Consider the following 18,390-nt stretch of genomic DNA (forward strand, 5'->3'; position numbering starts at 1 on the left):
ATCTGCCAACATGTCAAGCTATTCCTATCGGGATCCTATGCCTGCAACGTTTCGAAACAGCTCTGCGGATGCGTTGACAGACGAACGCAATGCAGACGGGAAATCCCTCAAGAACCCGCATCGACCTGCCTCGGACGACATCTCTGAGTGGTATTCTGGATATCCCGAGGAACTCGATACCTCGAACAACGCGTTCGAGTGCGTCCTCGAGTCGCTCTGCTCTGGGATGTTTACCTTTTCGGTACTGACAGCGGACCCTAATATCGGCTCACCAGTTTCCACGTCTATTACTCGACTCCGAGTCAGATTGAGCATGCCAGGAAACTGCATCAACGAATTCGATACGAGTTCCCCGAACTGCGAGTGTACAAGTTCTGGGAAACCGCAATCGGGTATCGTCACTCTCGCTAACCGTTTCAGTTCTCGGCTTGTCAGCTGAAAGGTATCCGTTTTGCAGTCCGCATCCAGAACCCATGTTTGAAGTCAACACGTTCACTCCGGCTCAGTTCGGAGCTCTGTTCGGGTTCCTTACCGCGTACCGAGGAGATCTGAGTGTCTTGATTCATCCCAACACGGACGATGAACTGGCCGATCACGTGAGCTTGATCCGCTCCTTTGTGTTCTTTCCCTTCTCGTATCCTACGTACGGGACAGAGCCTGCGCAACATTCTTCGAAGCGCTTGGCATCTCTTCTCTTCGGCGGTATCACCCCATTTCCGCTACGAGCGACTGACTCGGCGGTCGCTCTGTCCTGCGATACAGACCACGAAAGCGACTTGGATGGGAGACAAGGTGACGCTCAAAACGGACATTTTGAAACCTCAAGCTAGATTTGCCGCATGAATGCAGTTTTGCAATATCGGTTTCGAATAGGCACTCTGGAGGAACGATGGTTGAGCGCTCCTAGTCCAGCCTGTCTGCTCTCGACTACAGGCGGGATGCTCGAGCACTGATAAGAGATGGCTGCAAGGCACATTCTGTAGAAGGCTTACAGATTGCATGACGCTAAGGGATACTTGTGGTTACAGATGGCTACAATTCGAAATGGAATAAGATGATGATAATTTAGACGAGCTTTCTCTAGTCGTACATGGCCCTTCGTTCAGCTTTGAGCTGATCGACGTAGTGCCAGAAACTCGAGGCAAAGGATGCTGCCAACGTTGCTCGATTGATCCGGCTCCCTTCGTCGACGACATCCCAGGTGACTGAAATTCTTGCCCGGTGGGCCAGGTTCACCAGCTCCTGACGCAACTTCTCGACTTCGATTCCGTCTTCTTCCATCCAGTAGTGTGGGAGGTGCAGGTGGGTGGCATGTCGAAGGTACGACGCAGACCTGTCTCGAAGCGCTTCGACGAGGAGCTGCAAGATTGAGAACGCCATTTGGTTCGGCTTCCAGCGGAGGTACTCGGAAGCGATACGTAGTCGTTTGAAGCTCGGAATGTGGTGACCAAAGTGCTGGAAGTACTCGAGGAAGAAGGGGTGCGAGTTGAGCTCGAACAGCTCGAGGGGACTCTCGAGCGAATTGTCCAAGTCGAGCAGTGGTACGCAGCGTGTGCAAGAACACCGCAATGCGAGGTATCGGAGTCGAGAGAAGAGGTTGGTCTTCTGGACGATACGCACGCAGCACTCGTCGATTTCGAGCGCGTCCAGGTTCGGGAGCATCTCGGGTAGGAACAGCTCCGAAGTTGGGCTGGATTCGCCGGCGGGTTGCGGCAAGTGGATCGCAGAGAGCGACAATGAAGTCAGGTGAGTGAAGGCAGGAAAGGGCATGTGAGCCCACGGATCTGGCGAGCGGTTTCTCCGAGACGGCCCAGCCATGTAGTGCAGATGCAGCTTTTCGAGTCCTGCATTCGGTGTCAGTAACTTGTGACTCGACCAACAGCAAGTTGAACTCACGAGGGATGCAAGCCAGCTCGTAGAGTCCAATATCCTGGACCGACATGAGCCCGAGCGTCGTGATTTCCTTGCCCGTGAGCATCTCGATGACGCGTGCCGCAGGACCCGATTGTTCCAAAGGTTGCAAGTGGCTGCGCAGGTCGATCACGATCTGTCGTATTGCGTGCGATGCCCTCGGTCGATTGAGGAGGGTGCGCTCAAAACGATCGATGTTGCCGGTGAGGTAAGGGCGCTCCCATAATTGTGGGTAGGCGAACTTGGAGAGCCTTCTAGAAGTGCGCGCACACGCTGCAAGCGTACGCTGACGGTACAGCGTGGCGTCCTTGTAATCGCTCTCGTCGTCGGCCACCTCGTCAATCACATGCGCGACGAGCTCGAGCGGCAACGTCCGGAAGCAACTGTTTAAACTGTTGATGACGCAGCGCCCGAAACAAAGTGTCAGCTGCCACTGTCGTTCACGAGACTGGAGGGAAATTTCACGCACAGGCGGAGTCTCCGTTGCTCCCTTTCTTCGATAAAGTCGGCTATCTCGACCCAGAAACACTGAAGGACGAGGAGAGCGAGCCTGAAAAATCCGAGCGCCATGACAGGTGTACACTGGAAGAAGGAGTACAGCAGGAGTCGAGGTCAAGCGGGACCATGAGCGAAGACCGGAGCCAGGAATGCGCGCAAAGGAAGGCGGGTTTTGAGAAGCTCCTGAGACATGGCCGCATTCCACAAACGAACAGGGTTTCCAAGTCCGAGAGGCTGTCCTGATTTGTCAAGGCTGCGCCAAACACAGAGGCAGCTCTGCACGAGGAAGCATGGCGAAAAAGAAGTCGAGCCAGATTCGATGTACCGCGGCCGGCAATCCTCTCCAGCACTTGCCAAGACATGGAACGGCCCAATCCATATCAGCTAGAATTGGACTCCGACGACAGCGGCTATACAGTGCCATGAGGCCCCGCCGCAAAAGCGCGCTGACATTCTCAGGGGGGTCCAAGCTTTTATTCGCTCTCCTGTCACTGCTCATACGCCCACCGCAAGCTGCAGCGATCCGGTCGGTCATGCACTAAGTTCAGCGCAGGTACCGAAAAGTGGCTGAGAATTGTCGCGACGGCTACAGACAGACATGGGAGCAAGGCAAGCGAGACAATTCGAAGAATGCAATTTGAACGACACACTACTGCAAGCACGTTGACGATTGCCCCATCGGCCCCAATGACCCAGAGGGGTCTCTGAGAAAGGTACCAAAAGAATCGATCATTGTATGCGCTGCGCGATCGAGACGCGTTCCATATGTGTCGTATCGAATCGTATTCGAGGGCACGCAGCGGCGAGAGACTGCCGAGCGGAGTCATCTACTCGAAGCGAGAGACACGCGTTGTCAAAGTCGAACGTCGAGAGCACCATGCTGGACGAGGTGCAACGGTTGCGAATTGACCGTTTCAGTAAAAAGACGTCGCGCGGCCGGCTGGGCTTCGCCGTTTCGGACGCACGAGGACTCACCCGCCTCGGAGTGTTCTTCCCATCAGCCCCGCCCCGCTTCGTGTCGACGCAGTCACAGCAGCGAACACAGTGCCGCGTCCCGCACGCGCGAACAGCCCAGCAGAAGTCACTGAGCCCGCCAACGCGCCCGATCAGAGTCGGCACCGATGAGGTCGACCCGACTGTCATCTGCGACTCTGGCCGTCGCAGGCGTGTCGCTATGGTCTAGCGTACGTGCTCTCTCTTGCCAATCGCGCGCGTCCACTTCCGGGGGCGTCGCAGACCCTCGTGCATCGGAGCTGACAGCCGTTCGCTTGGCTCTCGCTTTCGGTCTCGCTCCCTTCAGGCGCACGGCGCGACGCCTGAACTCCAAACACCATCGCAGCCTGCTATCTCGTTCTTTTGGGGCACGTTCGACGACAGCAAGGTCGAGCTGCCGCGATGCGGCGGGATGCAGATCATCACGTCGATCAACCCGGCCGCACCCCGCCAGGTCGTGCCGCCCTTGTACTTTACCGCATTCCCGCAGGGATTCGAGGCGAGTCGCCGCTTCGATCATCTGCACGTGAGGGACGCGCTTGCTGACGCTCCCTGGCCGACCATCCCCCAGCCCGAAACGATGCAGCTTCCCTCGAATCTTATTAGGCAGCAGTTCACCTGGAACGCCGATTATCCCGTCGGGACCAACATCACGTTTGCCATGTCTGATTCAGCGAACAACTCTGGCGGCGCAGTCGATCGCTGCAAGTTTCGTCTCGCGTTGGTCCCCGCAGGCACCGGTCGGCTGACACAGCTCTTCATCGCGCAGACCTCGTCGAACAGTCGTCTTACAACAATTGCTCGTCGCTCGCCGCCCAGACCGCTCCGATATCGTTCACCGTAGATCCACCAGAGCGGGCATGCCGAGAAATCGACATCGAGATCACCGGCGGACGCGCGCCGTACACCCTCTCCGTTCTCGCCGGTACAAGCGGCCTCTATGGGAATGTGACGGGCATCGAGAGCAAGAAGTTCAAACTCGACAATGTCGTTGCGGCTGGCCAGGTGTTCAGTCGTACGCGATCTTGGTTTCCGCTCAAAGACGCTAACCGGCGAGACTGATGGTCCTTTCCGCTCCGTCGACAGTTGCCGTAACCGACTCGACTGGAGCATCGTCCGCCGTGTCGTCACGCATGGTCTCGGGACTGAATGTCCAGGATTGCAACGCCCCAACGGGCGGCCATTCAGGGTCGGCAATCCCAGTCGGAGGGATAGTCGGGGCAGTGGTAGGCGGTGTCTTACTAGCACTGTTGCTCGCGCTCGTGGGGTGGTGGTTCATTCGGCGACGATCCCGGCGGCGGGAGGAGGAATACCGACAGGCTCAAATCGCATCAAGCGAGTTCCGCAACGCAGATGGCCGAGCGCCTCTCGTTGAGCCTTTCATGCTTCAAACGCAACGTCCGAACCTCAAGAGTACCGAACAGTATAGTGACATCAGCCCAACGAACGACGGAAGCTACGACAAGTCGCTCGATACGTACCCTTCCTCGCCGACCGGCGCCTACGCATCGGAGCAGCTGCAGTCTCAATACTTTTCCCATCCTGACTCTCATAAGCCCTCAACTTCGGCTTACGAGTCGCCATCGCCGTCCCGACAGCCCCACTATGCCTACGCAAACCCGTACGACCCGTACGAAGCGTCTATGCTCAGCTCGGGCGCTACTGCAGTCCCCGGGCCGTATGACACGGGCTCTCACGACCCATCGTCGACGATACACTTTGATCGGCAGCCCTCGAACTCGTCCGCCACGGACGACCTGGCCCATCCAGCAGAATTTGAGTACCGACTGCCCGATTCGAGACCAGCCTGGAACTCCTCCGCGAGCCATCTCCCACCCGGAGCCAGACCTTACCGCTGAAGGAGCGACGCATGGACTGCAAGTCGCTCCCCTCGTCGTCCGCCGGTTCGGTCGCGCTCAGCACCTGTCTCGACTTTCTCGATCTCCCGTTCACGCTCTTTGTCTCTCAACCTGTTACCCACTCCCGCGTCGCGCCTCTTTGGCTCAAGGACACTCTGCCGCCACTCTATCGTTCTCGCGCTGCCTTTGCTTCTTCTCTCCGATACGAAAACTTCTGCCGACCGCCCACACGCTCTCCGCTGCATCACGCGCCCTGGAACTACCCTCTTGTTAAACATGTTTCGTGTCTCTACATAGACCTGCACTTACTGTCCGCCCTTCTCTACGACTTTCTCTCGTTTACTCTTTCTTTTCCTTTCCTTTTCTGTAGCGAATACCTCCCTTCTTCGTTGTTTGAACGACCCTTGTTTCCTATTGTTCTCCTTTGCGAACGTCCGAGCTCACTGTCCCGAGAGTGCGATAGTCACGGGAATGGCCGCTCGGATTCAGCGACGTACCAAGTCGACGAAGCACATGCAACTGCGAGGAGAGCGTCGAGGCCAACGCAATTCGCTGCGCTGTAGCGCTGCGGGCAATCTTCGAAGCCCCATCTCATCGCGTTCTCCTTCTGTCCATCTCCTGCGACACAGATCAGCTCTCGACTCTTCGAGGACATGTCGTACGCGCCGCTCCCGACGACTGCCGAGCCTGCTGGATCGCGTCAGGGCGCGACGTTCACGAACCGTTGGCGATCTCACCTCGACACTTTCTCCCCAAGGTCCGCGACGACCCGTACGAAGTCGTTCCTGGATCAACTCCCACCTCGGACTGTACGCTTGTTTGCATGGGTAGGAGGAGTGGTGGTGATCTTGATCGTAATGGTGTCATTCAACCATGCGAAACGAACGTCATTCACGGGTTCTCCCCTCGACTCGCCTCGATCGAGCAGACTCGGCGAGTACTCGTGGCTTGCAAAATGGAAGGGCAGCAGCTATGGGGTGGCGAGAGCCGGAGCAGACGGACAACATTGGAACCAAGGGTTGATAGACCCGGTCTACACCGAGGACGAGCATACGGGGTACCTCATGCCACCAGACGTGTACCCTGCCGCACTGAACCCGTAAGCAGATCTTTCCCTGCTGTTCTATTCGCACGGGAATCAATTGTATAGGCGGAGCATGTCTGGGGACTTACTGAGCTTGATTTGTCCTCTCGTGGTGCAGATACAAGCGAGCTAACGCGGCATTCGTCGCCCTTGTTCGCAACAATGAGAGGGAGGCTATGAGGGACTCGATGAGAAGCATCGAAATGCGAGGGAACCGCAAATGGGGGTATCCTTGGTGCGCCTACTCCAGATTCGTCCACACGCTAGCGCACACTTGCGCTGACAGAAAAACTTGACGGAATGAGCAGGGTATTCATGAATGACGAACCATTCGATCAAGCGTTCATAGACGGCGTCAAATCGATCACGAGGAGCGAAGTCATCTTTCATGTGATCCCGAAAGAGCACTGGAGCTATCCCGAGTGGATCAATCAAACGTACGCGGCAGAAGAGCGCCAAAAGATGGTCAACGAGAACGTCATTTGTCAGTATTGTTCTCCTTGAACTCGCGTTAGCAGGCAGTAGGGTACTAAACGACTTCTTGATCATCAGATGGAGGGAGCGAGAGCTACCGTCATATGTGCAGGCGAGTTATTCTAGTTATCAGCGAGCAGTGATACAAGACTGACCGTTAGTAGCGCAAATAGGTTCAACAGTGGCTTCTTCTTTCAGCAGAAAGTCCTCGACCAGTTCAAGTGGTATTGGCGAATCGAGCCCGTACGTCTTTGCTGGTCCCAAACATGAATTCGTCAGCTCACTCATCTTTGCAACGACGTGTCTAGGGAGTCGAGGTAAAATGCAGTCTCGCCCGTATCGGTCGATTGCGATTGCTGATGGTCCTGTTTACTCCAGTTCTTCTGTGATATCGACTTTGACCCGTTCCTGTTCGTAAGTTGGGCAGCTTTTTGATCGTGTCCAAGTCGTCATCAGCTGACTGACCTGACGGTGGCACCACAGATGCAAGCCAACAAGAAGACGTACGGCTTTACCATCTCGCTATATGAGTATCGACGCACGGTCGAAACCCTGTGGGAGGAGACACGAGAGTTTGCACGTCTACATCCCGAATACATTCACCCCGACAATGCGGTCGATTTCCTGGTCGACGGAGGAAAAGGATTGTTTGAGGGTGACTGGAACAACTGGTACCCCGCTCATCCTAGGTTCTGATCGAGTCCACGACACAACTGACGGATCGTTCACGCAGCCATTTCTGGTCCAACTTCGAGATTGCCGATCTGGACTTCTGGAGGTCCAAGCCGTACATGGACTACTTCAACTTTCTCGATCGCAAAGGAGGTTTCTTCTACTCGCGCTTCGGTAGGCTGCCTGCTCTACGGTCGGAGTAGACAGAGCCTGCAAGACTGACGACATCCCTCCGATGCACCTCTAGGTGACGCGCCGATCCACTCGATTGCCGTCGCACTGTTCCTGCCAAAAGACAAGATCATCCACCTCGATCCGATTTCTTACCGGTATGTCCGTCGTGTGCTACAAGCCAGGAGAGTAAAGCTAACTCGAGAAAATTCTAGCCACAACCCTTACACTCATTGTCCCCGTAAATATCGTCTTCTTATTCTCTGAACAACTCGCGAGCCGAAGACTGACCTCATTTCGCACCGCCATTCACGCCATGACAGAGAACAACGAGCTGTTTCATGATAATGGAAAATGCGAATGCGAGACGAAGAACGATTTCAACACGCACGATGGGTACAGTTGTCAACCGCGCTGGTGGGATCTCGTTGGACATTGGAACTACTAGGTACATAGTGGAAGATTCATTTCTGCATGGGCAAGCGATAGAAGCATTTGGCAAATTTCATCAAGTGCAACAAATAACATATGTTGTGCCCTTTGTCTCGAATGGCTCTGCTGGCGACAGGTCCACAGACAGCAGTTGCTTATCAGCCCTATTGAGCGACTAAGTCAAAACTATGTAGCAGCGCCCGAATCGATCTGTGCCCCTTTCTTGAATCTGTTCCTCAATCTCGTTTCTCGACCCGATGCCGACTTTAATCACAGACTTGCCGTTGGAGCTCTTACCGAACCTCCTTGCGCCTCTAGTTCGACGTCAGGACTTGTACAATGTCTGCTTGGTGTGCCGAGCGTGGTGCTCCGTCGGTCAGGCGCAGCTGTACCGGTGGATCAGGCTTTTTGGCAGAGATCTCGTTGAGTGCACCTCATCGGGATGACCCAGTGATGTAGAGCTGACTGCGCTTGGGCACAGGCGATTGCGAGCGTCCTATTTCAGGTCCTCGCTGACGTTCCTCGTTTGGCGCGATTGGTCAAGCGCCTCGAAGTGAGGGTATACCCATTGTCGAATTCGGTCAAACAGCGACGGGCCATGGAAGAACTGGCGATCCGGATGTTGCGGAATTGCAGCAATGTCGAAGAACTCGTTTGGACGAGAAAAGGGTCTCTCACGGACGAGTTGCGTCCCCGTTTGTCCTGTATGAGCCGGATACGTTCCAGGCTGACCCTGTTTCCGACTCTGCCAGTGTGTTCGAGACGATCGTTACACTTCCACGACTGAGATCGTTCGAGCTCAACGCGCACACGAACCTTTCGCCCGGATCTTGGTCCGCGTCTCACCTCGTCAACCTCCCGCGTCTCCGCTCCCTCTCGCTAATCCTCCCCGATCGCAACGTTGTCGACATTCTGCCGAGTTTCCTCGCGCGCCAGCGGGAGCTCGCCCATCTCGCCTATCCCGATGATCCGCTCGGTGGACCCCTTCTTGAAGAGCTCAGTATCCTCTGTCGCGAAAGCACGGTAATCAACGACCGCACCATGTCTTCAATCATCCCACACCTAGCAAACTGCTCCCTACGATCTCTCGGACTGGCGGGATGTGCGAAACTGACAGGAACTCCCTTGCTGGCGCTGTTACCGAGTCTGCCTCGACTCAAGAACCTCGCGCTCGAAGCCTGCAACCTCGATCCGAGCTTTTATCGCCTCGCCGCTCCTTCACTCACCCGACTCGACTCGCTCAAAATCACGCACCCAGGACCGAATCATCCAACCTTGCCCGATTTCTTTCCAGCTCTCGAAACTCTGCTCGAACAGACTCGACTGAGAGCGTTCACGCTGTACTACTCGGGCGCATCGGCTGGTGGTAGACGAGAATGGCCTACGGTCTCGCCTGGCTTTATCGAAAACTTGACCCGCAGCATCGGTGCCTCTCTACGGAAATTCGAGTTGTCGGGAGTCTTGATAGATCTCGATTCGGTCGAAACCCTGGCTCGAGGATCTAGAGGGATTCGAGACCTCGTACTGCACCTCGGCGAAACGTTCGATTTGGTGAGAGTTCAAATACGCATCAGAGTCTCTGGCTTTGACTTGACTACCATTGTAACAGGCTCATCTGAACGCGTGCTTTGCAACGCTGACCGAGCTGAGATCGCTGCATGTCCTCTCGCAACGTGCCGATGTCACACCGGACAATGTTCTCGAGCTGGCACAACAGTACGCTCAGAATTTTGCCCGTAAAAAGCCGCTCTCGTATCGAAAACCGCTCATGATGGACTCTTGATCTCCGCTGAACCCATTCACAGGTGTTCTCCAACACTGCGTCAGATAGGGTTGAGGAATCGAGTCTGGATCCTCCGGCGGACCATCATTCAAGATGACGATGAGGGGGACCGGGAACCGAGAGTCAAGGTGGGTCTTGGGACTTATGATCTGCCTTGGTGGCCTGAAGCCTTGTTGGTCGTGAGGACATGAGGGACAATGTCGACGAGGCGACCCTAGCGCTGGAAGATGAATCAAAGACAGCATTTTCTGCAAGTCTCAAAACCAGATTCGGAGACATTGTTTGCCAAATCGCTGACCTTGATGCCACCTGGCTTGTGAATCACTTAAGATCCGATTCATCGAGACAGCTGCGGCGTTTGGTGCTTTTCGACGCAACAGGTACGGAGCAGAAGAAGACGTCGATCTCGAAGCGGATCTCGACGCAGACGAACGCAGCTCTTCTGAAGATGAGAGCGAATGAAAGGAGTCGACATCGTTCCAATACGTCACTATAGTTCAGAGATGTGCCGGTCGCATGAGATCCTCAGTGTAGTCAGCAACAGGTTTTGGAGCTGGCGCTTTCTCGAGAGAAGATTTGAAGTGCGCGATCTCTTCCTCCTGCAATTCCCGTACCCCATCAGCGAGTTGCACCGACTGTCGCAGCTGTTCGAGCGCAGCGTCAATCTTGTCGTCCTCGAGCGAATGCGCGGTGAGGAATGCTTCGATTTTCGAGACTGTCGGTTTCGATTGCACAAGCTCGAGAACCGGTTGCTCGAGGTCAGGGTTGACGAACACGACCGACGCGCGCAGCTTATCGAGGATTGCAGGTTGGAACCGCTGGGATCGCATCAAAATCGACAACTTGGCACGCGCCGTCGAAGCCGGTTTGATGAAAGTTTCAAAGAATGCAATCAGGTCCGATTTTGTCGTTTCGCGGATGAGTCTCGCTTCACGAGTGCCTGCGGGAAAGAAGCAGGAAGATGTATACGGGAGAATCTCAGAACGGGAACAGCAAAGACAACCGAGTAGCCGCCGAGACTCACGTTGACCAAAGTCGAATTCTCCCGATTCGATCTCGTCCCAATACCTCGAAGACCTGGGAAGAGAGTTCCATTCAGCCTCGAGACCGAGAACAATTCTGCGTGATTTGGAAACTTACTCGCCCCCGAGGCTCTTGGGTTTCTCCTCGAGTTTGCTCGCGAGACTTTCTTGTTCCTTGGCAAAGTCGGCCTCGTCCAGATCGGCGAGAGTCTTGCCGAAGGATGCCCACAAGGCCTCGATTCGCTCTTCGAGGTACTCGGCCGTCCTCTCCGATTGGACGATGACCCGGAATCCGGATAGGGCGTTGAGAGACCAGATCGACGAGTGGACGATGTAGCCGAGCTGTTCCTGGGTCCGCAGCTTGAGACGTTGACCACGAGTCAGCAAAGCTTTCCTTGTCGCATGGATAGCAGCTGAGGGATCACGCACAGTCGAGAAGACAGGGACTTTGGCGATCTGAGAGAACAACGACAACTTGGCCATCAATCGATGATCCGTAGTTCGCCCGACTTGGTAGTAGACAGAAGCAGCGCTGTTGACATTCTCCTCCGACGGTACCTGCGGGCGATAGACCAGATTCGATCCATTGGGCAGGATCAATGAGCGGTGGTAGTCGTTCTCGGCAAGATGTGAACGGTCGATAGAGAGTTTCGTCTCTGCGAGTTTGAGGATGTCGACCGCGTCCTGCAGAAAGGAATGTGAGTCGACGTGTCCTTCAGAGGACGACCAACATGAAAACAAGCCGCACTGAACGAGCAAAGTTGCCGTGTACGAGTGCATCAACCTCGAGTTGCTGCAGAAGGAGCGAGCGATGTTCCTTGACATCCTCGATGGACAGACCCTCCAACGCTTCGAGGCGTGCATCGTACGACCACCAAGTCTGACGGGTGATCTCCCTCAGATACGAGTCGGCTGTCGAAGACGGGCTACGAGTTGGCAAAGCTTCATCAGCATGGTTTCCAGAAACATGCGCCACTGAGACTCACTTGTTCATCTTGACATTTCGATATGCCCTAGTCAGTCGGTCGTGAACCAGCTCGAACAGCTTGTCGTCTACCTCCTGGAAGTCGAGCATCCTGTTGAGGATTACTTCGAGCAAGACGGGCAATTTTTCCGTGTATCCCGAAATCATCAAGGTGAAGCCAACCGAATCTGATCCAATTGCGAACGAGAGACCAGCAAGTGCTGCGTCGTACGAGTACTTGGCGAGTGATTCTTGAACGAGGGTCGAGAACAGCTGTGTGAGGATGGCTTGTCGAGGAGACTTGTCGGCTTCTGGGCTACAAGCGAGGATCTCGGATCAGCTCAAGCAGGAACATCAACGGGATAAGCGGTCATAAAGAAAGAAACATGCGTTTTGAAGAGAAAGTAAACCGAAGCGCGGGGAATGCACCAGGTATCATCTTGCTTGAAAAACAAACGCGATGTCGGTGTTTTGTGTACGAGGTGAGGTCGTTTCGAAGGATCTTGGGTGGGCTGCTCGGTCAACAAGTCGAGCTTGGTAGGGATGAAAATGTTTGCTGCGGGCAGAGCAAGCTTCGCAGGGGGATCGACCGGTTTGACCAGCGATGCAACGTCCAAAGGCAAGATATCATATTCTGTGCCGTACCACTGGATAGCGTAGCAAGTGATAGTCCCGCTTTAGTTGTCGTGCGCGGGATCGGAAAGGTTAGGCGAGAGGATGTACCTTCTCCTGTGACTGCCAGAATTCTCTGCCTTCGATCGGTTCCTTTGACCCGACGAACACTCGCCCATACTTGGGCTGCAGTTGCTCGAGCAACGCTTTGATTTCATCAGGTCGCCATTTGTCCGCGAACCAAGGTCCGATGAGGGTCTTGGAAGGAGGGTAGCTTGAGACGGCGAGCTGACTGGCGAGGTTCCGCGCAGTGCTCTGGGGTTGTCCTTGCTCCTTGAATCTCCAAGCGATACGACCGAGCTGCGCAGTCTCCTCCCATGACCACTGCAGTGGCGGCGTTGATCGCAGGATCGCAAGGTATTCGTACACGATCGAAATGACGGCGCCATAGTTTTCTACAGGATGTTGATGCCACGAAGGTCAGTGAGCAGACCACTCTCACATCAGGGAAACGAACGAACTCAATCCAATCGCGGTGAGGTTGATGTTGATCCGGAGAAAGTCGAATCCTGCTGCACCGCTCGAACAGCCAGACGAGAGTGAAGTAGCCCAACCACGATCTTTGAGTTCGGCAAGGATCGATCCTTCCCCTTCGTGGCCGATGAAGTGCGAGATGTAATCTCCAGGCTGCGCTTATTAGGCGAGATCAGCTAGGGAACCGTTTCTCAGGCAGCAGAGTTCGGGCAAGTACCTTGGTCTGCCATTTCGATTTCAGATCTGGCACAGGGAATTCGAGTCGCAGTTGAGGTGCATCTTTGATGGTCCTGTACGTTACTTCGGTCGCAGCTTGTTCGGTCGATATGGGTGAAGAAGGGAATTCGGGTCGTGGGCGGTTAGAATTTGGAATAGCGGAATATTCGCGGGTGACTACATCGACGAGCTCGTCGAGCGATTCTGTCGGTATTCCGAGAACGTATGCAATTAGTTCTAGCTCACTCGCTTAGACAGATGGAGAGGATGCCCGACTTGCGATTGCTGATGACGACCAAGTTCATCAAGTTTGCCGAGTAGTGTTCGGCGTACCATCGGAGGAGCCTGTCGCGGACGTCTTTCGTACCAAGAGACTCTTTCGATCCGGTACCAAACTTGCGGTATGCGTGACTCGGATCGCTCGTCGCTTTGCCGAGCTGAAACAAGCGCCGGACATCGAGCTGCAGGTTGCGCCTGAACTCGCTGTCGACCGCGTTCAACTCGCGCTCGGTACACGAAGGTGAAAACAACGGGCTCGTGAAGAACTGAGAGTGTCTTGCGAGTGCTCCTGCAAGTGCTGCTGGGGCGACATCGAAGTAGTAGTTGGTCTCCTCCATCGACGTGAACGCGTTTGATGATCCAGAGTTGCGGGACAAGTACTGTTTGTACTCGGCTTCATCGGGGAACTTGAAGTTGTCGAAAAGTTCTTGTCAATCCGTGTTCAATCTCTCGGTGTAGCACACAGGAAACGATTCTCACCTTTTCAGTTCCGAGGAAGAGCACTAGACCGCGAGCAAAAAAACATGTGAGCCCGGCGTCTTGACTCGAGGAATTTACGAAGATTTGACGTACTGTGCTCGCAGAAATGCGCGAGACCGGGCAAATCATCTGGATCTGAAAGGTGCCCGATCTGAACACTCAAACTTGCAGCAGCTGAACACGGGTGAAAACCCTGCAATCAGTTACAGTCGTCGAGCATAACGTTCGCGAATGCTGAAATTACCCTTGTCGGTCTTTGGATCCGAGATCAACATGGCGGTCAAGCCATTGCGAAGGGTAATGAGCCTAAGAAAGGGTCAGGCATCGTCAGGAAATGTATGCCTCTTTGAGCAGGGCACGGTGGTAATGAGCTTACCGATACTGTCTGTGATCGTTCGGGCTCTGTTCGATCGGTGCGAGGAAGGTTGCGTAACCCGCATCCGCATCGGATCTGCCGACTCTCCACTCATCGCCGAGTCCCTCGAGGTTGAACGGCACACTCTTGCCAGACATGTTCCCAGGTGTATAAGATAGGGTCGCAAGCGAACGTTGGGAGAGCTGACGAGTACGAGGCGAAAGATGATCGAGATGATTCAACGAGTGACACAGGAGGATCGGGAAGCTCTGCTGGGCGATTCGACGTGCTCTTGATACGATCGATGTGATAGTTCGGAAGCGATTGAGCAGCATCCACGGATGGTGCGGACGAAGTAGCGAGAAACCGCTCGGCGACTTGTACCCCTGTCTCTCTCAACCGTAGATAGAATCCCGTGAGATCGCAGGGAGATTCAGAGCAAAGTGCAAAGAGAGAACTAAAGCTACAGGAAGTACACGGGCGAGTTGTAAGATCTAGGTAGAATCGGATCGCGCCTATGCGCGGTTCGAGGTCGAAGCGCCGGGACGCTCAGACATGCACTTTGCCAATTTCAAGCTTGCTGATCGGACGAGTGTTGCCGATCGACCGAATTCGTCAGTCCGAGATCGGCTTCACCAACGTCCATCGCTTCGTCCTCGTGAACGCCATCGAGCGGTTCTTGCTCCTCGACTTGCATCGGACCGGGCTGTTCGGACGGAACACTCAGGGTCACTGACGAGCTACCGTCCAGGTCGGTCTCACGCTCACTACCTGCGATCGATCCGAGGTGTCGATTGCTGTCGACATGCCGCAGTGTTGCCGCCACGGAAACTTGACGAGGTCGTTCGGGAGTGGTCGCCAAATTCGAGCCAAACGTGGGGTTCTGTCGAGGGCCTCGCAAGGGAGGAGGTTGATGTAGATGCGTTGTACGGGATGCGGCGGCGGAAGGTGTCGTCGTCATGTTCGTGCCGAGAGGGAACGTGGTCGATCGGTGCGCGTGTATCGTTGCCGATTCGGCAGGACGTTCTTCTCGATGAGTGACCGGGGTGTGGTCGAGGACAGGTCGCGTCGCGACGAGTGGGGGCGATCTGATTCTTGAAGGCTTGATCTCGTCTTGATCGACCGCGCCAAAGTCGAGTAGTTCAAATTCACTCGAACCATTACGTTGTACGGCAGCGATGCAGTACCTCTGGTTGAATGCGACTTGCCACACGCCCGTCAAATTCGCAAGCAAGTCGCGCACGAACTCGCCAGTCTGCGTGTCCCACATCTTGAGCGTGCCGTCCGATCCCGAGACGATCTTGTACTCGTCATGTTGGAAGCACGTGATCGCACCCTGGTGAGCATTGAGCGCATGTCGGCATTCTCCTGTCTCCGGGTTCCAGATCCGTAGCGTCCAATCGGCAGCTGCCGAGACGAGACAGCGGTGCGAGAGTCCAAGGAGACCGACGAGGGAAGAGTGACCGTCGAGGGAGAAAAGCTGTTCGCCGGTTCCGACCGACCAGATCTTGACCGTGCCGTCCATCGAACCGGACGCGCATTGGTTCCGCCGATGATCTAAAACGACCGCGTAGACCTTTTGCGAATGACCTTCGAGCACGTGAGTGCACTTGCCGGTCAAGAGGTCCCACACTCGAACCGTGTGATCGTACGATCCCGAAACAACAGTTCGTCCGGCAGCTGCAACGGCTCGAACGGCGTGGCGGTGTCCCGAAAGTTGTCGCTCGTGGTACGGGTTGTCGTAGGGTTCGACCACGCCGCCCTCGGTCGGACTCATCGGTACGGCAGGGTGATACTCTCGGTCCCTGCCTGCGAGCGGCAGTTTCCACACTCTCAGAGTCCAATCCCTCGAGCCCGTCACGACGAGCGGGTACGGCGGTTCCCAGATCGGTGCTCCGTTGGGGTCCGGGTTGACATTCGTCGGTTCGACAATCTGAAGACACCGCACGGTCGAGGTGTGGCCGATGAATTCGTGCGTGCACCTAGCGGAATCGAGGTCCCACACTCGAACGCTTCGGTCGGTGGACCCTGACACGAGCACGTTCCCGACATATTGCAACGCCCACACTCCACCCGTATGACCTCGCAGCTCGGCTCGTTCGTATCCGGTCTGGGTATCGAACACGTGGATCAAGTGGTCTTCGTCGTCCGAGGCCGAAACGATTTTTTCCTCGTCAAACTGAAGACAAGTGACCACGTTGGTCGCGGCCGTGGTCGAAGAGAAAGTCGTGCGCTTCGGCTCGGCGTACTTCCAGTTCTGCCGAGTGAGCCATCTGCGTCGATACAGGATCTTGTACGGGTTGACAGAATGCGGCAGGAGGTCTTGCGAACGAGGAGGTTCCGGTACCGGAGACGGTTCTCTCGACGAAGAAGGTGAGGCGGGTCGGACCGAGGCAGCAGAGATCGAGACTCGTCTCTGCTGCTCGGTTCCATCGTCAAGCGGCAAATGGTCGAAATCGGTTCTGCGTGCGCCCGTTGCAGGCTGGGGCGTCATAGAATCACAAAGCGGGTCAGCTTTGGCCAAGCAAGGACAGAGCGAGAGAGATGACGGCGCTCACTTGGCTTGGATCCCAGACGCCTGCTTTCCAGCGGTCAAGGAACCAGTTCTCTTTCCTGCCCGTCTCGATCTCACAGGCTTCGCGCTCTTCACTGCCATCTCCGATCCATAGCCCGTCCCGATCGAGTAGTTTCTTCCATAGTCTTGCTTCGCCGTCAATCAGTCTCGCCCAGCTCTTCGAGACCAGGCTCGCGCGGCAGAGGGTAGTCGGTTCGAGGTACCCTAGGATCTGCAGTGATAGTTCCGGCGGCAAGTCGGTCAAAAAGTCTCGACGCAACGCGGGCACGACGATGTTGGCGACGGTTTGCAACACGGGTACGGACGAACGGCGCAGGAGTGAGAAGATCAAGTACGACTGTAATGGGGCTGACAGCTGATCGAACGAGTCGACCAAGTCGGGCAGTGACAACAACGCCGAGATCGAACGTGCTTGCCCGAGGTCGAACGACGGGAGTTCTAGGGCAGTCGGGGAGAGGGAACACAGTTGATCCGCATCACGAACAGGGGTCGCGGGGTTCGGATCGCTTTCGGCCTCTGGGATTGACGGAACGGGACTCAATGGACTGTGGTGAGGTGAAGGGAGGGAAATTTTGGCATTCTGATCGGTCGCGATGGGCGACACTCGACGCTCCGAACTGCTGGATCGTGGGCGTTTGCGAGGGGGAGGTCCCGGAGATCCGTGCTTCAAGGTCGTCCCTCTCGATTCCGGCTCTCTCGCAGGCAGCATTGTGTCCCCGTCCTCCTGCCAGCGTGCTCCGTCAAAGGTTCCGGTTGCGACTTGTTTGCCCTTGCCCTTGCGGTCACGCTGGTGAGCGACCGCGGCTTCGTGTTCGTACCTCGCATGCAAGTCTCCGAGTTCGAGCTTGAAGCTGTCCAGGCCACATGCGCTCCAGGGAGTCTGGCTGAGAGGGTAACTCTTGAGGTCCAGCTGGGAAGAACCGCCTAGGCCATGCAGGTCACGGTCGATCAACTCGTCGAGCCCAGGTCCAATCGAGGAAGACGCGGACGCTGACGCTGGTCTCGACGTCGACGATGCTGCATTGTGGGCAAGACGAGACTTGGGGATCCGGAGCGGTGCAAAGTGAGTCGTCCAGGTGGTCGTCGTAGTAGTCACCGTTTCGGTCGTGCTGGGCAGGATATGCAATTCGGCATAGTCGCTCGTTGAGTTCTGCATCTGATCCGAATTGGGATGACTTTGTTCAGGGTGATCGAGATGCGTGCGAGTAAGGTCAATTGCGGGGACCGCGAGGTGGGGATCCCTTCGAGGCGTAGTGAGGCTCGTGCCTGCAGTCGCTCTGGTCGTCCTAATCGTCGTGGTCGATGATTGCGCTTGTGGGTGCTGCAAGACGGTCTCGAGTCGCCCGATCGCGGGTGAGGGCGAGCGAGGACGTCTCGACTGCGGTTCGCGAGCGGGGTTCATGCACGCGTCTACTCGAGATCAACGGGAGGAAGCGCTGATTCGGTCGACTCGCTAATCAGTGTCCACTGATGATT

General features: G+C 55.6%; 7 protein-coding genes across 7 annotated transcripts; 4 read left to right on the forward strand and 3 right to left on the reverse strand.

The window, feature by feature from the left end:
• Positions 1-10: 10 nt before the first annotated feature.
• Positions 11-843, forward strand: JCM15063_001545 (DOPA 4,5-dioxygenase family protein; the record flags this gene model as incomplete). Its single annotated transcript, XM_076677808.1, has 4 exons — positions 11-198; positions 276-392; positions 458-596; positions 763-843. The coding sequence occupies 4 exons, from the start codon at positions 11-13 to the stop codon at positions 841-843; spliced, it is 525 nt and encodes a 174-aa protein (XP_076535132.1).
• A 237-nt stretch (positions 844-1,080) lies between these two features.
• JCM15063_001546 (uncharacterized protein) lies at positions 1,081-2,481 on the reverse strand (the record flags this gene model as incomplete). Its single annotated transcript, XM_076677809.1, has 3 exons — positions 1,081-1,844; positions 1,897-2,303; positions 2,381-2,481. The coding sequence occupies 3 exons, from the start codon at positions 2,479-2,481 to the stop codon at positions 1,081-1,083; spliced, it is 1,272 nt and encodes a 423-aa protein (XP_076535133.1).
• A 1,049-nt stretch (positions 2,482-3,530) lies between these two features.
• JCM15063_001547 (uncharacterized protein) lies at positions 3,531-5,261 on the forward strand (the record flags this gene model as incomplete). Its single annotated transcript, XM_076677810.1, has 5 exons — positions 3,531-3,593; positions 3,710-3,901; positions 3,974-4,115; positions 4,172-4,417; positions 4,489-5,261. 5 exons carry the CDS (start codon positions 3,531-3,533, stop codon positions 5,259-5,261), a joined length of 1,416 nt encoding a protein of 471 aa, XP_076535134.1.
• Positions 5,262-5,914: 653 nt separating this feature from the next.
• JCM15063_001548 (glycosyltransferase family 15 protein) lies at positions 5,915-8,110 on the forward strand (the record flags this gene model as incomplete). The annotated part of the gene is made up of 12 exons (XM_076677811.1): positions 5,915-6,360; positions 6,464-6,580; positions 6,654-6,829; positions 6,898-6,931; positions 6,993-7,062; positions 7,128-7,136; positions 7,198-7,233; positions 7,303-7,490; positions 7,553-7,665; positions 7,739-7,820; positions 7,878-7,903; positions 7,986-8,110. The coding sequence occupies 12 exons, from the start codon at positions 5,915-5,917 to the stop codon at positions 8,108-8,110; spliced, it is 1,422 nt and encodes a 473-aa protein (XP_076535135.1).
• A 241-nt stretch (positions 8,111-8,351) lies between these two features.
• JCM15063_001549 (uncharacterized protein) lies at positions 8,352-10,339 on the forward strand (the record flags this gene model as incomplete). Its single annotated transcript, XM_076677812.1, has 6 exons — positions 8,352-8,516; positions 8,576-8,778; positions 8,847-9,645; positions 9,704-9,810; positions 9,900-10,005; positions 10,208-10,339. 6 exons carry the CDS (start codon positions 8,352-8,354, stop codon positions 10,337-10,339), a joined length of 1,512 nt encoding a protein of 503 aa, XP_076535136.1.
• Positions 10,340-10,374: 35 nt separating this feature from the next.
• JCM15063_001550 (uncharacterized protein) lies at positions 10,375-14,497 on the reverse strand (the record flags this gene model as incomplete). Its single annotated transcript, XM_076677813.1, has 15 exons — positions 10,375-10,817; positions 10,902-10,954; positions 11,018-11,259; positions 11,329-11,583; positions 11,648-11,825; positions 11,886-12,179; positions 12,254-12,510; positions 12,587-12,930; positions 12,997-13,162; positions 13,227-13,429; positions 13,506-13,911; positions 13,985-14,007; positions 14,078-14,158; positions 14,229-14,290; positions 14,361-14,497. The coding sequence occupies 15 exons, from the start codon at positions 14,495-14,497 to the stop codon at positions 10,375-10,377; spliced, it is 3,144 nt and encodes a 1,047-aa protein (XP_076535137.1).
• A 413-nt stretch (positions 14,498-14,910) lies between these two features.
• Positions 14,911-18,316, reverse strand: JCM15063_001551 (F-box/WD repeat-containing protein; the record flags this gene model as incomplete). The annotated part of the gene is made up of 2 exons (XM_076677814.1): positions 14,911-16,821; positions 16,898-18,316. 2 exons carry the CDS (start codon positions 18,314-18,316, stop codon positions 14,911-14,913), a joined length of 3,330 nt encoding a protein of 1,109 aa, XP_076535138.1.
• Positions 18,317-18,390: the final 74 nt, after the last annotated feature.

The sequence above is a fragment of the Sporobolomyces koalae genome (assembly GCF_050403365.1).
Source record: "Sporobolomyces koalae JCM15063 DNA, S_koalae_JCM15063T_v1_ctg10, whole genome shotgun sequence".
NCBI lineage: Eukaryota > Fungi > Basidiomycota > Microbotryomycetes > Sporidiobolales > Sporidiobolaceae > Sporobolomyces > Sporobolomyces koalae.